Below are 21,691 nucleotides of genomic sequence, written 5' to 3'. Positions count from 1 at the left end.
GTATAGCCTTATTTCGCTAACAAAAGTCCCCAAGTTTTTCGGATAGTTAAAAATTCTTCCAACAGCAGTCAATAAAAACGATAAAAAAACCATTTCTATGGAAATGAAACACCATGCGTTTTTCATTATATATTTCATTCAATTTTCGTTACGGTTTTTTTTTTTTACTTAGATTTTGCCAGCTTCACCACGTGGCGCGTACACCATTTGCTAATCTGTTCGCATTTTCGCTAGCCGATCCACTGACATGTAATACATTTGGTGACATACTAGGTTTGCCCTGTTTCCGCAGACGATTTTTCCTAAACTGGGGTTTTTTTTCTTATGTTTTTTTTGTCGTTTTCCTTTTTTTAGCCAGATTTTCCTGCATCCGGCTGTTCACTGCTTCACGTGGTATATGGAGTATATCGGTATATATGCGTTATCGTGTAACGGTACAATAATTCTGATAAGGATGAATAAAATAGAAATCAATTGTATTGATGTAGTCGTAACCGAGAGTAAAACACATCGACGTCATGCGTTCGGACGCGGATTGCACTGGCCCTTTTCACATATAGCTACCATCTTATAACTATGCATATTGGATTTTGCGTTCAGATTACCGTTACTATTTATATTATTGTATTTGGGATTAATGGCTTTTATCGTGCCGCCCGACATGCTAATAGCACCACCGCCGCCACCACCATTACCACCGTACCGGTTGCTGCCTCCACCGCCACGGTCGTAATCCTTGATCCTACCACCGCCACCACCGACATCGCCCCCATTTCGGCCGCCCTCGCCGGGCAACATTCCACCGTGCGAGGAACCGCCGTCGGTGTTCTTACCATTAAAGTAGTTGAACGTGTCGTAGGGGTTGAAGTGATCGTGCATGCCATTGTTGTCATTGATGCTCGAGATTTGATTGCCCTCGAGAAAGTTGAGCGAGAATATGGTCGGAAACAGGTAGAACACCAGAAAGATGAGCGCATACAGCACGAAGTGTAGCACGAAGCAGGTCCACACTAGCTTGATCTGAAACGGAAGGAGTTGCGGTTGTCAATGGCGAACTCGCCTGAGGCAACGCGGCACCAACTGTAGACAACGTACCTTGCCTTTCCTACTGTACTTGGTGAAGCTGAGGTATGGGGTGAGAGCTAGGGTGAAGGTGATACCGAACAACAGGCCCGATATCAAGCCGGTAAAGTTCTGCTGCCATGGTAAGGTACCCATACCGAACAGTAAACAGCCCAGAAAGAGCATCTTCAGCATCGCGTACTGTGGTTTCTTCAAATTTCGCCAGTGACACAGAATAAGTAGCACCAGCAGCGAGGATAGTGTGCCCGCTAAAGATGGTAAAGGACCAACCTGAAAGTGAAGGTAAAAGTTAGTGAAATAGCTCCAGTTCCAGAGCCTCCCACATTAGGCCAGATCCGCAGCCTCTACCTCTGCCTTGTAGGGCACGAAGATGGCACTGGTCAGGTTGCCAACGATACCCGAACCGATGTAAACTATCGCCGTTCGCAGTGATCCCAACAGACGCTCCAGATCCGCGAGGAGTATGTGTTGAAAGGCAACAGTGATTATGAGATGAACGATGCCAGCGTGTATGTAGAGTGACGTGAACAGCCGGTAGAACTGATCGGGAAGATCGGTCACGATGAACGGAAACATGCCGCACACATCGTTCAAGCACGAAACCTAACGAAATTCGCGAAAAGACATCACATTACTGCTTGGCGAACGTCCTGCCCCAACTCCGTCAAACACCCATACCTGTGAACACAGCGATGCTTCATCGTGAAAGTAACCGCGCACAAAGTCGCAGTACTCGCGCGTCGTAATGCGACACTCGCCCGATATTCCCATACAGCACGGATGGCCAATCACCTCGCAGACCATGTGCTCGGCAGTGTGATCCTTAAAGCGGAAGCGTTGCGTAAACTGATTGTTTTTCCGACAGATAGGCCACTTGGTGATGTCGTCCGGCCATTCGTGCGGTGCGATCGAGGCCGGCGCATCGCAGTACTTCGGATCGAGCCCGCAGACGCTGCCCGAGATGCGTCCGCCCGGTCCAGAGTCACCCGGGGACCATTTCTTCCACGTTGAGATGGTCTGAAGATGGGAGAGGTTAGACGTGAGAATAAAAGGCATGTCCAGCGTTTTGGGTGCCGATGGTGCCAGTACCGTAGGCCATAGTCCACGCACGGAACAGTCGGCCTGTGAGCTCTGCACACAGCCGGAATCATCGTTTCGTATGCAGCAGGCCGTTTCGCGTTCCTGCTTTCTCGTCTTCGATATGAGATCCATTATTTTGCCATCCCGGCGCATACAGGGCGCATACTTGGAGCCCAGGTGCACCAGGTCATCTCTTCGCGGTCCGATCCAAATGTTTCGTGGCTCGTAGTGTTGTACCTGGCAATAGGAAGAACAATTATAACTCGGAAAAGTGTGTCATCGCTAGCCGAATTTCCTTACCGTTTGCAAGCTCAAGCTAGTCACCAACACCTGGCTGCTCTTCTGCTCAAAGCCGATCCCGATCGGACCAACGCCGTAACACAGCAGTGTCAACAGCAGCACCAGAATTTGCGTCGTGTTGATCCAGTACGTGAAGAACGGTCGATAGTCATACCGATCGTCTAGCGCGTTTGGGCGCAGCAGTTTAATGCAATGGCGCGATGGACGTCTCGAGTTGTCCAGCACGCTCTCCAGTATCGAACCCGGTATACGCTGGCCGTAGAAAAACTGGAACATTGCATTGTTGCGGCCCGCTCGTGCGGCGGGATCCTGCAGATGAAGTTGCTCTTCAGCCGTACGCGTCCGCCACCCATTGCTCACCAGCGCACGGTCCGTCTCGAGCATGTAGATCTGATGCGAATTGTCCTGTACCGCTGCACCGAGCTCCTGCTCCTGTCCGGCAGGACCTCCCGCACCATTCCCGTTCTGAGCGCCACCGCCCGGGATGTCGAAAAACATCTCATCTTCCTGCACCGGCGTTAGCCCATCGTAGATATCGTTATCGTCGTTGTTCAGCGCCACATGTGCCGGCGCGAAGCTGCGCGACCACTGCTTCTGCCTGCGGGGAATTCTGTTACGGAGGCTCTGCACCACGAACACGATCCCGTTCAGCATCATGCGCGAAACGGACGGTTTCCGTTCGACCAGGAACTCTTCACTGCCCTCGTGTCGGTAGTACGGGTTGAAGCGCTGGCGGCGATTCTGCTCCGTTTCCGGCTCATCCTGGCTTTGGGCGGGCAGGATGTCCGGCCGGTCACTGTGCGTGAGATGATCGTTCATCACATCCGCGCTCGGTTCGTTGGGCCGCGCATTTGCCGGAAGTTCGTCTTTGAGCGAACCGAACCGCCGGATCGCGAAACGCTTCTGGCGATCTTCCCACTTTTGCTGCTCGTAATCTTCGTGCAGTTGATCGACACCGAAGAACTGTGATGTGCTCCGACGGAGATACTCCTTGATGCGTTGCTTGTGCGTTAAACGTTGTTGGCGTATCGCCTGTACGTTCCGCTGCAGAGTGGAAGGTGTGGAATCGGGTTGAAGCCGGGGAAGATGCATGTGCTGTAGCTGTTGTTGCTGCTGCTGCTGCTGCTGAACCTGAACCTGTTGCGCTTGTTGTTGAGCTTGTTGATGTGCTTGCTGGTGTTGCAGCTGCAGCTGTTGCTGGTGATGATGCTGTTGTTGTTGCTGCTGCTGCTGAGCATGTTGCTGCTGTAGCTGCTGAAGCTGCTGATAAAGCGGCTGCTGCTGTATCTGCTGATGGGCCTGAATGTGCTGCTGATGTTGGTACTGAATAATGATCGATGGGTTGCTACACGCGCTGTTCAGTGCGTGTGATTGCGCGATAATAAGCGACTGCTGTGCGTTTCTGCCATCATCGCCCGGTGTTGCGAGCGTATAATGCTGCTGTTGCTGCTGCTGGTGATGATGGTGGTGATGATGGTGATGGTGATGTGCGTACGATGCATGCGAAACGAGTGACGGTGGGCTGAGGGGCGATTGGCGCTCCATGTCGGACATCGACACGGACGAGATCGAGAGCGGTTGCGGACTGATCGGACCGGAGGTTTGTGTCGTTTGATGTACACCGGTCGCTTGTCGGAGACTGTTGCACTGGTAGCACTGCTCCTCGTCCGACGACGGTTGGTGACCGATCACCATCGGTTCGCTCATGATGCTTACCGGTGTGGCTGCCCGCAACATCGAATATTCGGGCTGCAGTGTCGGACGGCCCAGCGTACCACCTCCCGGGGGTTGCTGCGTGAATGTACAGATCGGCTGCTGACATTTGCCTCCGACCGGTCGTGCCCTTGGTGGCGTAGCGTAGTGATCCGTCGTGTCTTCCCCAAGCCCGGAACCGTCCGCTTTCGGTACCTTGAGACGGTAGGGTAGCGACTTGAGAAGTGATCCCGTCCCATTGCTACCTTGCGGGTGGTTGATGATGTTGATGCCACCACCGGATGCCATCAGCCCGGCCATCAGGCTCGCACCAAGGCCACCCGCCGTCGGTTCATGCTGGAAGTTCTCTGGAGGCGGTGGTGTCGGTATGTAACGCTTGACCGGTGTATGTACAGTCGAGGTGAGATAGTTGTAGCTTTCGGAGGTCGTTATCAGTGGCGCATTGCTGATGAGATAGTTGCCAAACTGGTCCAGCTTCGGTTGTGTCGTTTGCTGGGGTGGTGCCGATGCAGGCGGATCTCGGAACCGTTCCGGAACGGGATATCTCGTGCTGGGGGAGATGTAGAGAAAAACAAGCATGACAAATATTGCCCATCTGCCCAAGAATTTCAGACTGCCCAAGAATGGTATCGCTTACCGTGATCCCGGTGACATGGAGCGGTGATGTGGTCCATTGCGCGTTTCCGGATAGATGATGGAATTCGGTGCAGAGCTGGTCGAGTATCGGTCACTGGACATGCCACTCCCGGCATGACTGCCGTTCGTGGTCGGAGCGGCCGGTGAGATGCAGCACGGTCTCAGTGATTCCTCGACGGTGGCCCCATACCGATCAGTCACGGACGACACCGAAGATGCGGACGATGGCGGAAGGGTGGGCTGCGATGGTGGCGGTGGCTGTGGAGGATGTGGTGATTGGGCAACGTACGCGGTCAGGCGGGATCCCAGGTTCGAGTAGGATGACTCGCTAAAGCGCGATGGCGAAGATGTTGTGCCGCCGGTCGGTACCAACCCGGGCCCGCTCGTACCATCGCACAGCCCATCGTCGTAGTTGATAGTGGATGTGACGGTAAACTGCTGCTGATAGTGCTGGTGACCAAACGATGACCGGCGGCTACGGCTCATGCCTTCCGAGTGCGTCCCGTGTTTCGCCAAATGAACCGAACGCGTTCACTGTGGTGTGCTTGTCTTTACGCATCAATTCCACTGCTCCTTAGCACCGTACTGTTTGGCTGGGATTTGTTGCAAAGCAGGCGGCGCTTCTCCTTGGGACTCCTTCGACGGGCTACTCTATGACCACGGGATTTATTTTCTCTCTACTAACAAGCAAGTTTTATTACTTCTGTTGTGTTCTAGAAGCGAGTAGCGTACAGCTCATGCGATTCCGAAACGGACTGAAGCAGAGAAGTGGAACAAAAATCGATCCTACAGCTGCTGCATACTGCTCGCACACTAGCCAAGCCAGTCAACCCCAAAAATTTGTGCTATCCTATTCGACGACGGACTCGTAACCCGTACGGTAAGCAACCGCAAAATTTGACTAACGGAAAAATTTCACTAAAACACCATCGTCACTGGTCTGACCACACTATCCATCATCCGCGGACGCCTGTGCCCGTCTGGGGCAATGTGGTGCCATCGTCGTTGTTAGATTTTCACGCTGACTGCTGCCACACCAGACTCATCCACATACACCCGTATGGTACACCCGTTTCTCCGGACAAGGCTACTGCGATTTGGTGGTGATGCTTTTGCACCTGTTTAGCGATCGCCCGTACTAGCGAATTACTTTCCAAAATGGCTGAGTTGGCTAAAATAAACACACCCCAAACGCACCAGAGCACGGTTGCACACGGCTGTCGGCAGGTGTGGTGATACGAATGTTGACCACACCGTCACTATCCATCCTTTGCCATCCTCGCCCAACGATACCGCGTAATACCCAATGCGAGACACAGGGCAAAACTCCGATACAGAAAGCTGCCCGTCACATTCGCCTTGAAAATTGCACACCACCAGTCCGTATCCTACGCGGAGTGTGTATCTTCCGTGCTGTGCGACTCTGATGGCTCAAGTGATGGAGCAGAAAAATCCTTCGCCACCGTCTCTCACACACTCAGCCAGGACAGGACTACCCAACACACACAGTGAAACGCACGCACGCTCACACAACACAGCACGCACACTCACACACACACACACACAGCTATCCTCGCACGCCCATCTGCTTTGCTCGGGAACGATGGAGGACACGATGTCAGGTTCACGGAAATTGTGCTACACTTTTCCTTATTTTCACAACGGCACAAGGCGCATCACAGCTTTTCTTCATTTCCCTCCGCTAGACTACATCCTGCCGGTGGCGAATTGCCTTATCTTACCATCGCACGGTACGGTTTTTTCCATTCACAAATATCCCAAAACGCAAACTCACCCCGTAAGCGGAAACGGTACGGAACTACGAACTTTTCCAGCGCAACACACAGCGAGTATCGATTTTTGCTGCGGCACTGTTGGCAGCGCTCACATTTGACGGAAGAACCGTGTGGCATCCAGCGAAGGGGCGACTAAAAAATCACAACAAGCTTTCCCCTCACGCAGTAGGCGCGTACGTGCGTGTGCGGTGTATTGTTTTCCACCGTGTGCGCATGTGCGCGTAGCCGTATGGCATTATCCTTAACCGTTGCTTTTTGCCTTTTTAGCGCTGTGTTTTAGCTGTGCCACAGTCACGCAATTTGTTTTCCCCGCTTTTCCTCTTTTTTTTTGTTGTTGTTGGTTGTTGGATGTGGGTGGGGTGGTTTTTCGATGGAGGCGCAGATATTATTGCACAAACAAGTGGTTAACTGTGGTTGATCCGATGGAAGGAGAAATTACGGGTGGGGAGTTTTTATTGTTATCTTGTTGTGTTTTGGGACGTCATTTAGATTTAATTTTAATTTTCATTTGACATTTTAATTACTATTTACTATTTTGTACAACCCTATTTGGGATCTATTTTTCTATTATTAATTTACTAGCTGGCTAAAAAATTTAACAATTTTTGATAATCATTTTCAATTGTTTTAATTGGTTTTAACATTGTTTTTCATACTACAGTTATATTATTGATCATATTCCTCATTTGTTCTTTTTCTTACTTACCTGATTGTGTACTAATTTTTACAGTTGTTTATGAATTTGTTTCGTCATTCATTTCCTGCTTCATTTTTTGTTTATAACCCTTCCTTCTTCATTTGTGGTTTATTTAGGTTTGATATCAATTGCTCACTTTTATTCTTTTATTTCTTTCCCTATTTTGTTTTTTCTTTAACCATTTATTTGTATGTTTGTTTTTCATCTTGTGCTGTTCTGTTGTTAATTATTATCTCTCTTTTGTTATTAGTTTTATTTGCCGCCATTGCTGTGATTATATTATTTTTTTCCTTTCCAATAGTAAGTTTTTTCTTTCCTTATTTCTTTTTTTCTCTATTTTCTTTGAATGAAACACCCCAGGAGTTTTATTCGATTGTGTTCAAAAAATCAGTTCTTTGAACAAAAACACATAAATTTCGATTTTAAAATATATATCAGCATTTATTTCGATCATACACATTCCAGGCAACTGCAAACAAACTTTAAATAGCAAAACTGGAAGCTTCCGGCTTTCAACATACATTTGTGCTTTATTTAACCTACAGCCGCCGCCCACGTTAGCTCCGGTTTTGCACCGGGTGCAGTGTCCGGCTGTTAACGTTCGTCCTTAAACTTAACATTAAATAACAATCTTCGTTCCATTCTCACGTTTTTTGCACCACGCGTCATCGCGAATGCTTAATAATGCATTTGTTTCTTTTCTTTTGGTAACTCCTAGCTAATGGTAAGATAATAAGAGCGCTTGCGTTTTCCGTCGAAGTCCATCGTCTGAGGGTTTCGTTGTCCACTTTCGATTTTGGTACTTGTACTTGTGCGTGTACGTGTGCGTATCCGTGAATATTGTTTTACTCTTTCTTTTCCGGCTTTGGTACGGATGTGGACGGTCGTGCCGGTAAGGTCGGAGTATCCTTCAGGCTGACGTTTACGGCACTGGTTGGGGTGGAGGTATGTACTGCGGCCAGCTCGATCGGTGTGTGTACGGGTGAGTGCTGATGCTGTGATGCCGCTTCCGCCATCTGAAGCCCGATGGTGGCACCAATCTTGGCACTTGCCTGGCGGAAGCTATCACTCAACTTCAGCTGCACCACGTTGATGCACATAGACGTGAGGGCGAGCCCGAAGATGAGGTACAGTATGCTGCACATCATGTAGATCGGATGCTGCGGTACGTAGTCACCGAACCCGATCGTCGAGATCGAGATAAACACAAAGTAGAACGCCTCGAAGAAGCTCCAGTTTTCCCACCGGCAGTAGATGTTGGCACCGAACAGCATGTACGCAACCAAAATGACGATCGCGACCGATATTGGAAGATTGAACTCGTCGTCTATCTCAAAGGTTTCCGGTACGGGAGTGGTCGGCGTGTCCGGGATGGGGATGGTCTCGATGCCGGTGCCACCGACTGGTTGCGCTTCCGATGGTGGTCTTTGCGAAGGTTGTGGCTGTGGAGGTTGTGGAGGCTGTGGCGGCTGTACTGGAACAGCAGTTGTGGTCGTTGCACCTTGCAGTTCATTGTCTGTACTGGGTCGCCGAACCATATCGTACACAACGTTCAGCCCTTTCATCACTTCCTACAATTAGAATAATGGCATCAAATAGACTCCTACTTACAAAACGGAAACAGCGCAACTCACCTGCACCTGTGCCGTCTTCCGGACCTTTCGGAAGGAACCAGTATAGTATAGACGTCGCACATAGGCCCACATGAACTTGATACCCCTCGTGAATAGCTTGCCAAAGTCGGCCAATACAATCAGGAAGATGGGTATACCGATGATTGCGTATAAAATTGTAAGCGCTCGACCCGTTGTCGTTGATGGTGAAATGTGTCCATAGCCTAGAGCACGATTCAGAAAGGAAGATAAATGTCCTGTTAGCAAATCTTTTAACAAAACGCTTCAGCAAGTGAACTAAACACTATTGAAAGCACAACACAACAAATAGTTTATTATCAAAAATCGTTTCTTATTCTTCGAAAATGCTTCTTTACCGATCGTTGACACCACCGTAAGCGAGTAGATCACGCCATTTACAAAGTTCCACGCCGTATTACCGCTGTACGTCTTCATTCCCGCTTCGAAAGCAATCTGTAACTCTTCCTCAAACTTGCGCAAACGATTCCGTGCCGTTAACTTCCAGTCCTCTTCCCTGTTGGAATGAATGTCAAGTTGTAATTGTCTTACTACCGGGTAGCATCCCTCACGCGTCGTTACCTTTGATTGTGACTAGAAAGCCAAAGCTGATCGATGAATTCTCGTTTGACGCGCTTAACTCCACACTTGTACTGTGACTCGAACGTGCCCTCGGTCAACCGGAACGCAATACCTCCGACACCGCACAGTACAACCATTACGGCGAAGTAAAACAAACAGTGGTTCACCTGTATGCGCATCCGGACGATCTCTTCCGGCTGATCGTCCAGGAAGTCTTGCCACATTTCATACCACTCTTGGGCGAGCTGTCTCCAGGTGAAGACTTCACCGGGTTGCTCTGCGTACAGCACAAGAGGCCTACGTCGTTGGCGTACCTTTAGACCATTTTCCTCAAGTGTCACATCCTCGTCAACTTCAATCGCTTGCTTTTCTTCACTCTTTACTTCTGAGACATCTTCAGTTTTGGAGTCTTCCACTGGAGTTGCTTTTGATGGTTCAATCTCCACCTGCTTTTTTTCTTCCTCCTGTCCGCCAGCTCGTCTGTGTGTGAGCACCATTTCGGGCTCCGGAGAATCGCGCCGATTCTGGATCTCTGGCTCTTCCGGTTGAAAATCTGAAGGTAACTCCGATTCGGGCGATGTTATCCCATCCGTGCGGGGCGGTGCACGTCTAGCGCCCGGTTCAAGCTTTGACGATCGCGATCGTTTCGGCTTGCGAGGTGAAAACCGACGACGGATCGTTTGCTTCTTTCCCTCGTCGGACGACAGACGTCCCTCATCTTCGCTGGTCGATGCAGACCGGCTCGACGAGCGGGCCTTCGGTAGGATCAGTATCTTCTTTTTGCCAACGACCGGTGACAGGCTATCGGACGGTCGTGTTGGGGTACGGCTGCGGTGTGCTACGGACGGTGCCAACGGTGGCAACGGAGTGGCTTCGATGCTTTTAGCACGCTCCTCCTGCAGTTTGACCTTTAGCTTGCGGCTCTGCTCCTCAAGCAATTCTTCACGATACTTCTCGAAGCGCCTCAGTCGCATTCGATCGAGTTCACGCTTTTCCTGCAAGAATTTCAACTTTTCCAGTTCAAATTTACGCCGCTCTTCGTTGAATCGTTGCAGATTCGCTTGTAACGGTGCGGCTGGTGTTCCATCGGCATTTTCGCGTGATCGTTCGCTCTGGAAGCGTTCAATACGTTCGCGTCGCTTGCGAACCTCTGTGTCGGAGATGCGACCGCCATCGCTGGAATCATCCGTTTTTGGTTTACTAAAAGAAAATAATTAAGACAAGAGATCATCAGTGACTTTTAAATCTTGAAGGATTTCTAAGAACAAAGCTATGAAATTCAATTGATCGCGGCTTCAAATCGTCAATTGAGTTTGAAACTATTTTTGTCCCCAAGAATTCCCCGGTATCTCAGCAATGGGCGTCAATCACTGCTACACCAATAAGCCTCGTAATAAACACCTCAAAGCAGTTGCCAAACTTACCGTGCCGCCGATAGACTTCGCTTGGCTCGCCTTAATAGTGAGAATATTTCCGGACTGCTCGGTACATCGCCCTCATCGCGCGGCACCGATCGGCTCCGCGGTGCCACAGCGCTGGACAGTTTCTTCTCCTTGCGGGCCAGTATTTTGTTCCGATGCGAGCTACCGTACTCGATCGCCCGCTCGATCAAACTTTTCTTCGAAGAGGACGGACTGCTCTCGACCGTGCTACGGCCGCGGGCCGATTCGGAACCGCTCTGATCGTCACAAGAGTTCGACTGACTTCCAACACTGCCATCGCGCGTCGGATCCGGCGTTGATTCACGCTGCTGTCTGGCTGCCCGGCGGCGCCGTCTCGCCACTACCGGAACTGCACCGCTCCCGGCCGTATCCATCGGTCGGACGAATTTATTCACCAATAAACTAAGCACCACACTGCTGCTATTGCTTCAGGGCACGTACTCCCGATGGCAGCTGTCCCACGCGCTTGCACGACACTAATAACGGCGGCGGTTAAATATAATTTTCCACGCTCACGCTCGCTCGGATTTCTCGTTCGCTCCCAAATTTTCACTCCACAGCTTGTCACATACTGCTCACGAAATATGACCCCGTTTCCTGCCAGGATCAGGTGGAAATTTCAAATTCCTTCACCGTATTCATTCACAACCGTAGTGGAATCGTAGTTATCACACTAGCACTATTAGCGAACAATTTTCCGTTTTCCCGCAACAGTCTCAAGCACTTATACGCAACTGAACGCATTACGATGGAAAACTGATCACCTTCCCTGCTGGGGTTTCCATCCGGTGGAAAAATTCTCTCACGTCACACACGGCGAGCACGCAAGCACAACGAATGGAACCGTTCGGGACGGCCGCTCGAAGTGTTCTGCGGTTCGGAATGGGGCTAAAAATAAGCGAAACCATAGCGAAAAACTGTACCACTACGCGGAGAACGTTTTGGCCACCGGTTTGGGGGCTGTTTGCGTTGTACGTGTACACAGTACAAATGGAGCTTTTTCGTATACTCAATTTTCCCTATTTTCCTTTCACCCGAGCGCAATCGTTTGTGGACGAGTGAGCGAGCGAGCAATCCACCTTGCGGTCTTAACATGTGCTCTCGAACGCAAGATTTTGGTGGTGACGGCTAAATATCAGCTGTTTCGTGATTGTGCACTTGGAATGCAATCAATGAATCATGGGCAAACGTTTTCGTTATTGTTTTATTGCCCAATCCGCATGACCACAAATAACCTTCAAACGCCACAGTTTCGCAAGAGAGTGTCCGTGACATTGGTAGGTAATGCATTTCAAGGAAGCTAAGGTATTCAAATAAACACAAACAGACAGATTCCGTCATCACTGCAGTACGCTACCTTCAGTGCGCATCTCTGGGCAAAAATACGCATCTGCATGGAAAATGCATCATACCGGAGGTTCGAATGCGGAAGATGATTTTCCCCCGGGTACAAACTACCGACGAGAGGAAAAATTTTAGGAGCAAAATTATTTAATGTGATTTATCTAAATAAATCACCCACAGTTAGTATTATCTTTACTAATGGTGAAGCATTTGGAACAAACTAAACAAACGTTGCGCCCAAGGAACAATTTTCACTGCGTTTCACACCGGCTGACTCCACATACTGAGCGGCTCTTGGTAAGATATTACAGCGTTTCTCGGTCCAAGTCAACATTGCCGCCGTAAATCTCAACAGCGACGCTTTCAATGACAACATGGTTTGACACTTACTAAAAATTGCCAACAACATATTGTCAACATCGTGTGCTTTCCTATTTTCTTCCAAAGCAAGGAGCAGAAATTATACGCGTGGCCGTTGCATGATTAATTCGCATATGGCATCCAAGCAGCCGCTTAGAACAACAGTATAAAAAGTGTAGTGAAAAGTGATAACATTTTATGATAAATAAGATAAAATCTTAATTGATGCACTATAAAATGTGCATCAAATAATATAAAAAATGTTGCATAGCGTGTTTCTATTCACACTCGAAAACAGCTGTGGTGGAACCGCAGCCGCTTGTGCGAGACTGATTGTCGAGAGAGAATGAAAGCTAGACCCCCGCACAGCCTCTTTCTCGTTCCTTCCTCCTTCCTTTCACACCCCCTCGATGGGTCGAACAATCCTGCTATTCGGCTCGCTTGTCGACTCAAAAACGGCCAATCTTTCGCTTCGTGCCAACTTCGGTCCGTTCGAATGTGCTCCCTGGGCAGCTAAAAGAACGAACGCGTCACGAAAGCGTTAAACAGTGTGTTCTGTTAATTTAAGTACGTTTTGTTTTGTTTTATTTTTAGTCAATTTTGTTTTCAATGTTTTTTTTAAGTTCAGTAGTCTATTTACTTCTTTGATCGAATATACTAAGCAATAAAGACACATCATAAAATTGTAAAAAAATTACTTCCATCACACATGTTTGTTATTTACGAGGCATTTTATTAATTTTAAAGCAAAATATGTTGCCACGCTAGATGGCTACTTTTATGGGAATTTTTTGTCCTCCCCGACATCCTTTGGGACTTGAATTTTTCGTCTTCCCTGACATCCTATGTAAGAAGGACTGAGTACCGAGTACCTCTATACTTTGATCCCGGTTGTAAAATATTTTGTAACTAAGCTTTTTTCGAGCTGGTCAGGTGCGTTACATTTCTTGTAACGATGCCGATACACCAGGCTTAGCCAACACAACAGTGCAGGGTACTCGGATGAATCTTGATCATGATCAGTTCTTCGATATAAGTGAACAACCTCACTCAGTTCAGACGAAAGAATAATTTCGTCGACCTCAAGAGCAGACCCAGAGACTCTGAGCAGATATAATTGCAACGAAAGATTGCCAATAAGATAAGATAAACGGTCGGTCGGACCGATTCTGTGGTTTGACCCATGAAACGGAATAGGGCTAAAGATTAGAAATTTAAATCCATTTTTCCAGTGTTCCGTGGAAAATTGAATTTGAATTTGAAAATTTGAAAATCCAGTGTTCCGATATTTTGCGATGTAATCTAATTTGAATAAAAAACCGTAGCTGAAGGAATGAAGTAAGGTAACTAATGATATTATAGATATATATTGGGAAACTATAGAATCTTCATTAAAATTCTATTGAAGTTATCAAATGCGCTTGCTTGTTGACGTTATGACACGATTGAAAGTCTTATGACACGTTTTTGACAGAATTATTTTTCTTACAAATATTGTGCGAATCATAAAGTACTCACCAATGGTAGTGTAGATCGTACCACAGTAGAAGACGGCATTCCAGAAGGACCAGGTCTTTTTGTTCTGCTTGTTTTCGAACGATCCTTCCTTGTACGACTGGTACAACACGGCACTGTACTCCTCGACCAGATTTATTGCCCGTCCTTCCCAGATGTCCGGATCCGGATTCTGGCGGTAGTTGAAGAAAAATAAAACCCCCCCGATACACATTAACAATTTTCTTCCATTTTATTGCTTCAAACGGTCTAATTATCCAGTTCGGAACGGAAAACATACCTCTAGCTTCTCGCGATCTAGCGCCAGAATGCGTAGGTTTTTCGCCAGCATACGTTTCGCGTGGTTCACGTTCGTTTCCATCTTTTTTTCGTGCGTTCCTAGCGTCCCGACCAGCCAGTTAGGAGTCGTATATGTGTGTTGTCGTAGTGTTTTTTTTTTGTCAGCAGCCAAAATTACCCAGAAAAAAAATTAATTCCCGGAGGAAAACAATAAACAAGAGTACGATCGAATTAATATTTCCGCGAGACGACATACACAAGAGACGACACGAAGGCCACCGATTTTGGCGTAAATAAACATTTCTAATCGGTCGTCTCTGCGTGGCAGTAAACTTCTTCCGAAGTCGATCGGTGATCGGTTTGTCCGTGCCCGGTGGAACAGTGTCTAGTGTCGGGGAACGTGTATTTGCATTTACACTAGGCACTGCCACGGTTCGACTTTGTACTATTTGTTTAACAATAAACCGGGACCAGCTCGTAAAACCCAAAGCAATCAAACTCCCACCGACGCATAGTGACGTAATTATATTGACCTGGTAGGTAGAGTTGATCGTATGAATCAAAGGGAACAGTAAAATGCACACACACACACACATGGGAAATAGCAATAAAACCCCTCCCATTTTCCACCATCCTTAGCCATCCTTTACGCGAAGTCAAAGATTTCCATCAGCTGTCTTCCACCGCTGGGAAATTTCGCCTCAATGAACAAACACACAACAAGCTTTAAGAAAACAACGAGCGCCTGAGAGAGATGGCAACAAATACCCAACCCCCCCTTGCAAACTCAAATCTATTCTCACTCTTCCACCCTCTCAGCCGCTCCAAGTCCAAGTCTCGGCGATCGTGAAAAATCGTGCAAATGAACATCGCTTCTAGGTACCTCCGACGCTTTGCCGAGCGCCGGGGGCCATCGAATCGATGACGTATTCGAAGTCATTTTTCCTCACGTCAGAAGTAAGCTAGTGACCGGCCCCAGGTCCGAGAATTTATTTTTAAGCCATCGCCACCCCATAAACAAATCAAAAAACCATCCAACCGCGATCAGCGATGAAATTTGAGCTGGGTCTGCCGGCCGGAGCAGGTGGTGATCTCGCTGTCTGTTGAGCCGGCACCGGCAACAGGGGGAATGGAGGGGGCGGGAGTGGCGGTTCGGAGAAGGGGGAAATTATTGAGAAACGGATTTCCACCCCGTAATCGTTAAATTTTCCGCCTCCACCCCATTGAATAGAGCGGTTCGTGACCTGGAGGATAAATAATTAATGCAATCTTCGGGATCGGTCTGCATTTCCCGCGATCGCGTACCCTTGCGTTAGTCGGTTAGTGTTAAGGGGTAACATTAAACACACACAACCACACTTATACCACCCACTCCAAACCAAAACCAAGCCGGGATTAATGAAAATAAAGCGGTAGTCGGGAAATTGGTCACGATCAAACACGCGTACCGACGGTACCGGTTCGATGCGTTCCTGATTTATCAACCCGCCCAGTCCAGTGCAGTCGATCGTGAGCAAGGGTGCGCATCGATTAACGATCGATAAACAATCCTTCCACGGCCATCGCACAAAACCAGAACCGGAAGAAGGGGTATATTTCTCCCCAGCGGGCACGTTGTGGCACGTGTGGATGTGGTGCAACTTACCAGGGACACTAGTCGGTACGGGCAGCATAAGGCTGACATTAGCGGCAGCATCAGCAACAGCAGTAGTAGCGGAGAAGTCATCGACAGAATCGTTGAAACCGTTAGTAGCAACATCAACTTCCGGCAGATTATCGACCTCGCCTAAAGCCAGACGGCATTATGATGCGCATTAACAGTGCAATAATCAATATTTAGTGGAAATTGGGTATGCAAAAGCAGAAGATATTTGGCGAAGCACGTCATTCAACGCATTACATACGTCATTTCTGACCTCAAGCAAGGCTGGGGGGGGGAGGAAGATTTTAAAATGTCGTAACAAGCGCTTTACGATGCGAAGCAATTAATGCCGGTCTGTGATTGATGCAGGATGGTGTTGCGCGCTGAATAAACGTGTAAGTGAATTGGTTAGCGGAATGACTGTGACTGTGTGTATTATAACACGGGGAAAGCCCGCTATCTAGCGGAAGCGCAAAAGTGATGCAACGAAAGGTGATGAAAAATGGTAATTAAAGCATATGTGTCCGTTTCAAATTACTTTAATTTGCGCTTTGCTTTCGAAGGGGTGGGTTCGATGCTCGTTTTAATCACTAAATAAAAGTGTGAGCAGCAATGGGGTTGGCAAAGTTTCTCCGAAATTACTTAAATTCATCGCCTTTTTCTGTCTAATTTATGTTTTTCTATCTAATTTGTTACGCAAACTCGCCCTGGTAGCTGTTAGGCAGGAAAACATCGTTAAACTACTGAATTGCAAGGCTGATTGCATACATTTAGGCGCTTTTACCACTATGCCCATAAGAGTAGATGAGATAGGTGTATTCGTCGGTTTATATTATTTAAAATAAAAGCAATTGCCAACTATTTCTATACAAGTGTTGTTCAAACCGTACTACTACAGAAACTATACACTTTTTTATTCTATTAGCATCATTTATGTAACGAGGAAAGTTTCGAGCCTTTAATTACACATGCAACGGCATGCTGGAACGTTATATTTGGAATCAATTTATTCGTTGCGAGGGTGCTGCTAATAAGTCTTTCTATTCACATTCAAATGTGACTTTGTGATAAAAACTACAAAAATGTGTATGTTATTTTTTTAATAACCCAAACTAAAGATGGGCGACAAAGATGAAGAGAACTGTTGTTACTTTTAATAACAACATGTGTCCCACAATCCAAAATTGTTTAAAACTAGTTGGCATGTTCATGTCCTTTAAAGCTTAAAGTAATTTCATGGTCACATTACATGCTTTGAATTTAATGTTTAATCCTGTTCGTCTGGTTCTACTAAGAGAGCTGTTTTAGTGTGTCGCTGCTACAAGATTACACATGTTCAACACCCATTCAGATCCGTGTCCGTTCGACAGATTCTAAATCTATTTTCAAATGATGTTTCATCAGCATAAGTGATCATGAAGCATAATCCCTTCATAATCCTGTTCACCGTTTTGCTGACAATGCTTGTTGCGCTGTCCAAATCAGTGACATGTCGGCAAAGTAGAACATCTTCTCACTTTGCTTCTAGTGTCGCATTGTGTCGCTTGTTGTCCGATGCCGCGAAAGCAAACCACCTGCACGTAATGTTTCACGCGATCGTTTGTCAGCAGATCGTCCGTCATCGGCCGCATGATGACATTTGACAGCGTTGACATGTTCCCCAAAATAAAAAAGGGGGTCATCGACGATGAAGATGGAAAACTCAAACACCGGTGCCACGGGGTTTTTCCTTCCAATTTGCCGAGAAAATCCCCACCACCGTTTAGCACGCTTCGCAACTGAAAGCGAAACGCACTGTTTCGTTGGAACTGTTTGGCCGGCGTTGCGTTTCCCTGAATTCCTTCTCGAGAGGAAAAAAAAACCACAACCGCAGACCAAAGGCCCCAAAGGGGAAGATAATTTTAGCGGATGATTAACGGAAAATATTAGGCAAAATAAAAATAAATAAATGTGTGACCGCGTGCACATCACTGCGCTAACGACAGCCGATTTCGTGTGACGAGTCTTTCGCACCATCGCATCTGTTCCTACCAAAACCAATGCACAAACCTTTTGTGGGGCGACTTAGATGACTGGATGGAGCATAACGCGGAGGAATGGACCCCGCCGGGGGTCAGAGACATGATGGTAAATCGAGACAAAATAACAAAATAAAGCATAATGTCTGAACACACACCAACAAAAAAAAAACAGACCACCAGCACCAAAATGGTTCGTATGACTTTTGGCTAGCAGCAAACTGCAAACGCTGCGGCAGATGATAATGTCCGATGATGGTTGAGAATGACATCAAAACCCGTACTGTGCGTGTGTCGTCACGGATTTTGTTTTAAAATATAAATATATGCGCGTTGGGGCAAAAGGGAGTTTGAGAGTAGGCAAGTAGTAGCGGGAAAGCGGCCGTTTTATGGATGTTTAGTGCGTTGTCAAAATCGTTCTTCCTCACGTCAAGCAACAGAGCAGACACAACGTGCCCAATAAAAATCACATACAAATCGTTAAATGCGACGTTAGCAAAGGAGATGAAAATCTTACAACAACGTGATATTAAAGTGTTTTTTTGTAGCCTTTTTATAACTTTATAATTATACTTTGAACATAAATTTGGAACTCTTAAAGGCCTTGACTAACAAAAACAATAAATTTTTTTTGTAATAGTAATAATTTTTCCAAAACATTATGATTTAAAAATTAATGAAGAAAAAATAACTATCTCCAAAGCTGCTGTAATATTACCAACATATATTACTTAGTAGTGTTGTGCTTAATGAATCTTTTGGGAAGTGTCCTTCACATGAATCTTCAGTGAGGAGCCATTCAAAGCAGAATAAAATTCTTGAATCTTCAAGATTTTTAAGAATCAAATTATACATGAATCTCTAAGGATTCACAAATCTGTGGAACAGAGATTCAGTTTCATTCGTTCAGTTCAACACTAATTCTCATAATATTATAAAATAGTTAGAATATTTGAGGGACTCAATCTTGAAAATTTCGAAAATGATTGAAATTTTGAACAAATATAACCCATACCTTGCTTACATACGCTTTCTATCTCGATTTTCATAAGTCATCCACTAAAAGGTACCATAATGCAGACGAATGCTAGAAACCGCGCTATTCCCAATGCACTTCAATCCTTTTGCCCCAACCGAATATTTTTGGAGTACGACTTGATATCGCTCGGGGAAATTCGTCCAATCAGACATACATACCTTCAACAGCGATAAATAGAGCTGCACCAGCTACCGAGTACAGGAAGAGTATGAGGAAGAGGAAGAAATGGGTGAACCAATTCCGGGACCACTTGGTGATCTTGGTGTACATCCAGAAGACGGACTTTTCACCAACACCGAGCCCAGATTTGGCCGTGTTGACGGTAAAGTCCCGGAAGCCTTCGAACTGCTTAAACATGAACTCTCCCGCCTTGGCCGGATACATCGAGTAGTAGTCGGTGTAGTCGGGCTGTTCGGTGACGGTACCATCGGCACCGAGCGAGATCCTTGTGGGCGACCCGGGTGTTACCGGTATGCCCGGCTGGTAGAGCGGATTCTGGAGCATCTGCTGTTGTTGCTGTTGCTGGTGTAGTTGTTGGAAGTAGTGGGCCGGCGAATATTTGGCCGGTGTATGTTGCTGGGGTGCCACGTAGACTGGCGGCATGGTGAGATTAATTCGCGGCCGGGATCCAGCAGCGTTAGCGGATGCCTTCGAATCGGCCCCCTGAGTCATGGTGAGGCCTGCTCCGGACGTGCTACAGGACGCGCTTTCTTCTGCAAGTTCAATTTCTTTATCTAGCGAGCGGGAAAAATACACAACAACCGCACGAGAATATTACGTTGTTTTGATGTGCTGAAATATTCCGCCACTCTTTCACCACTTTCTCTTACAATCTAAACACCTCGGTAAGTTATTTGAGCTCTCGTACCGTAACACTCACACAAAAATTCGCTTGTTTTCTAAAATTATCACCACCATCAAAACATTCACTTTCTTTCGGCGAGACAAACGTTAGCCGTCGGGAAAGCTACGTTTTCGCTAGCACTCGAACACACGTTTCCACCGTAGCTTCATCGCGAATACTTTGCTCGTTTGCACTCCAGCGACATTTTCAGGTCACCGGCCGGTGTACGGGGACGGCGAAACAGACCGGCGGCGTTGTGCTCATTCTCAATGGACACCACCGTATGTCACACCAGACCGTGGCAAGGTCTATATTAAGGGACACTCCACTTTCGCCACTGCACCCCTCGCTCGGCCCAGTTGGGGTCAGGTCGTTGAGGTCGTTTTTTGTGGTCTCCAACCACAGTAGTCACACAGTACAGGCACAGTTGCTCACTATCTATCAATAACGATCGCTCGCCGGAACGATCGTTATGGCGACCCACACCCACACGTGACTGAAGAAGTGCTGCTTTTCATTAACGGCTCTGGCTGAAGCAACCTAGACAGAAAAAAAAAATACAAGACACCGTCGTCGGGAAAATGCATCAAACCAGGGTTCTGTAGGGGACCACAGTTTTCACAACTACCCCCCACATGAAACACCAATGGGCCCAATGGAATGCGTGTACAATTAACGCAACTGTCAAATAACGTCCAACCGAACGGTTAATGGGAATTTATTATCGAACAGTACGCAAAGTACGCGCGCGTTAGCTTGTGTTTTGTGGGTGTGCTCACTTCATTTTTCCTACGCAAGTTATTAATATATCCTTTGAATCACTCATATTGCGAACGTGTTAAGAAATCGGTTCTTTCGCCCCCGCTGTTTTGTTTATTTCTTTGTTTTGGGGTTGGTTGTGTCGTATTGGTGGAGCGTATGTACCGATGCAGCAGGATAATTCGTCCATTCGGGATGATCATTTTTCAAACCCTGTCACTACTGTAGGGCAGTGAAGTGACCTCGTGTTGAATGGTTACAAATATTTTCAACCGTCAAATCGTTCTGTTCTAAAAACTTGTTGTGACATGCTCTGGTGTTTCTTTTGCTTGTTAAATCAATGTTTTCCATACTTTCTTGTTTGTTTTAACATAGAAACAAATTTTCAATAATCTCTTAGCATTTCTATGCTGTTTTGATGGATGTTATGTTATTGTTTAGGAGAGATTATGTTAATGTTTCTATTAATCATCGTTCATCTGTTTTTTTATTTATCTGCCAAATATCTTTTATTATTTTTTATACATTTAAATTATAATTTTGGATATAGCAGTATGATTAATAGTTTGAAAAATACCTTTACGATGCTTAATGAAATTATTAATAATATTGTTTTGCAAACATGTTATTCATATTTGAAGTGCATAATTAAGCATTAAGATAAGTATGTTAAAGAATATTTGAAACTTTGAATACATTTTTTTTTTAATAATAAAAAATAATTTATTAAATTGATCATTTTTGAAAATATTACTATCGCACCAAGAACAATCACTCTGAAACCCCTGCAGAGCCTATAATGGTATGTGAACGTAGATACTTATTGTAACACTTGTGTTTAATTAACTATCAACTAGTCGTCAATACAGTAATATACATCAAGTTTGGTTTGGCTAATAATCTCGGCTTGGACTTGGACACTCTCTCAACT

General features: G+C 46.5%; 2 protein-coding genes across 2 annotated transcripts; both read right to left on the bottom strand.

Moving 5' to 3' along the window:
- Positions 1 to 353: 353 nt before the first annotated feature.
- On the bottom strand, positions 354 to 5,298 carry LOC128710104 (inactive rhomboid protein 1-like). Its single transcript, XM_053805146.1, has 7 exons — positions 4,814 to 5,298; positions 2,464 to 4,726; positions 2,173 to 2,400; positions 1,762 to 2,100; positions 1,432 to 1,686; positions 1,096 to 1,353; positions 354 to 1,020 (listed from the first exon to the last, which is right to left on the bottom strand). Exons 1-7 carry the CDS (start codon positions 5,296 to 5,298, stop codon positions 517 to 519), a joined length of 4,332 nt encoding a protein of 1,443 aa, XP_053661121.1. The 3' UTR covers positions 354 to 516.
- A 2,852-nt stretch (positions 5,299 to 8,150) lies between these two features.
- On the bottom strand, positions 8,151 to 11,334 carry LOC128719970 (uncharacterized). Its single transcript, XM_053813613.1, has 5 exons — positions 10,943 to 11,334; positions 9,519 to 10,718; positions 9,296 to 9,453; positions 8,940 to 9,142; positions 8,151 to 8,876 (listed from the first exon to the last, which is right to left on the bottom strand). Exons 1-5 carry the CDS (start codon positions 11,332 to 11,334, stop codon positions 8,151 to 8,153), a joined length of 2,679 nt encoding a protein of 892 aa, XP_053669588.1.
- Between the last annotated feature and the right edge of the window lie 10,357 nt (positions 11,335 to 21,691).

The sequence above is a fragment of the Anopheles marshallii genome, chromosome 2, assembly GCF_943734725.1.
Source record: "Anopheles marshallii chromosome 2, idAnoMarsDA_429_01, whole genome shotgun sequence".
NCBI classification, from domain to species: domain Eukaryota; kingdom Metazoa; phylum Arthropoda; class Insecta; order Diptera; family Culicidae; genus Anopheles; species Anopheles marshallii.
Note: the sequence above shows the minus strand (reverse complement) of the source record. Positions and strands in the feature narration are given on the sequence as shown.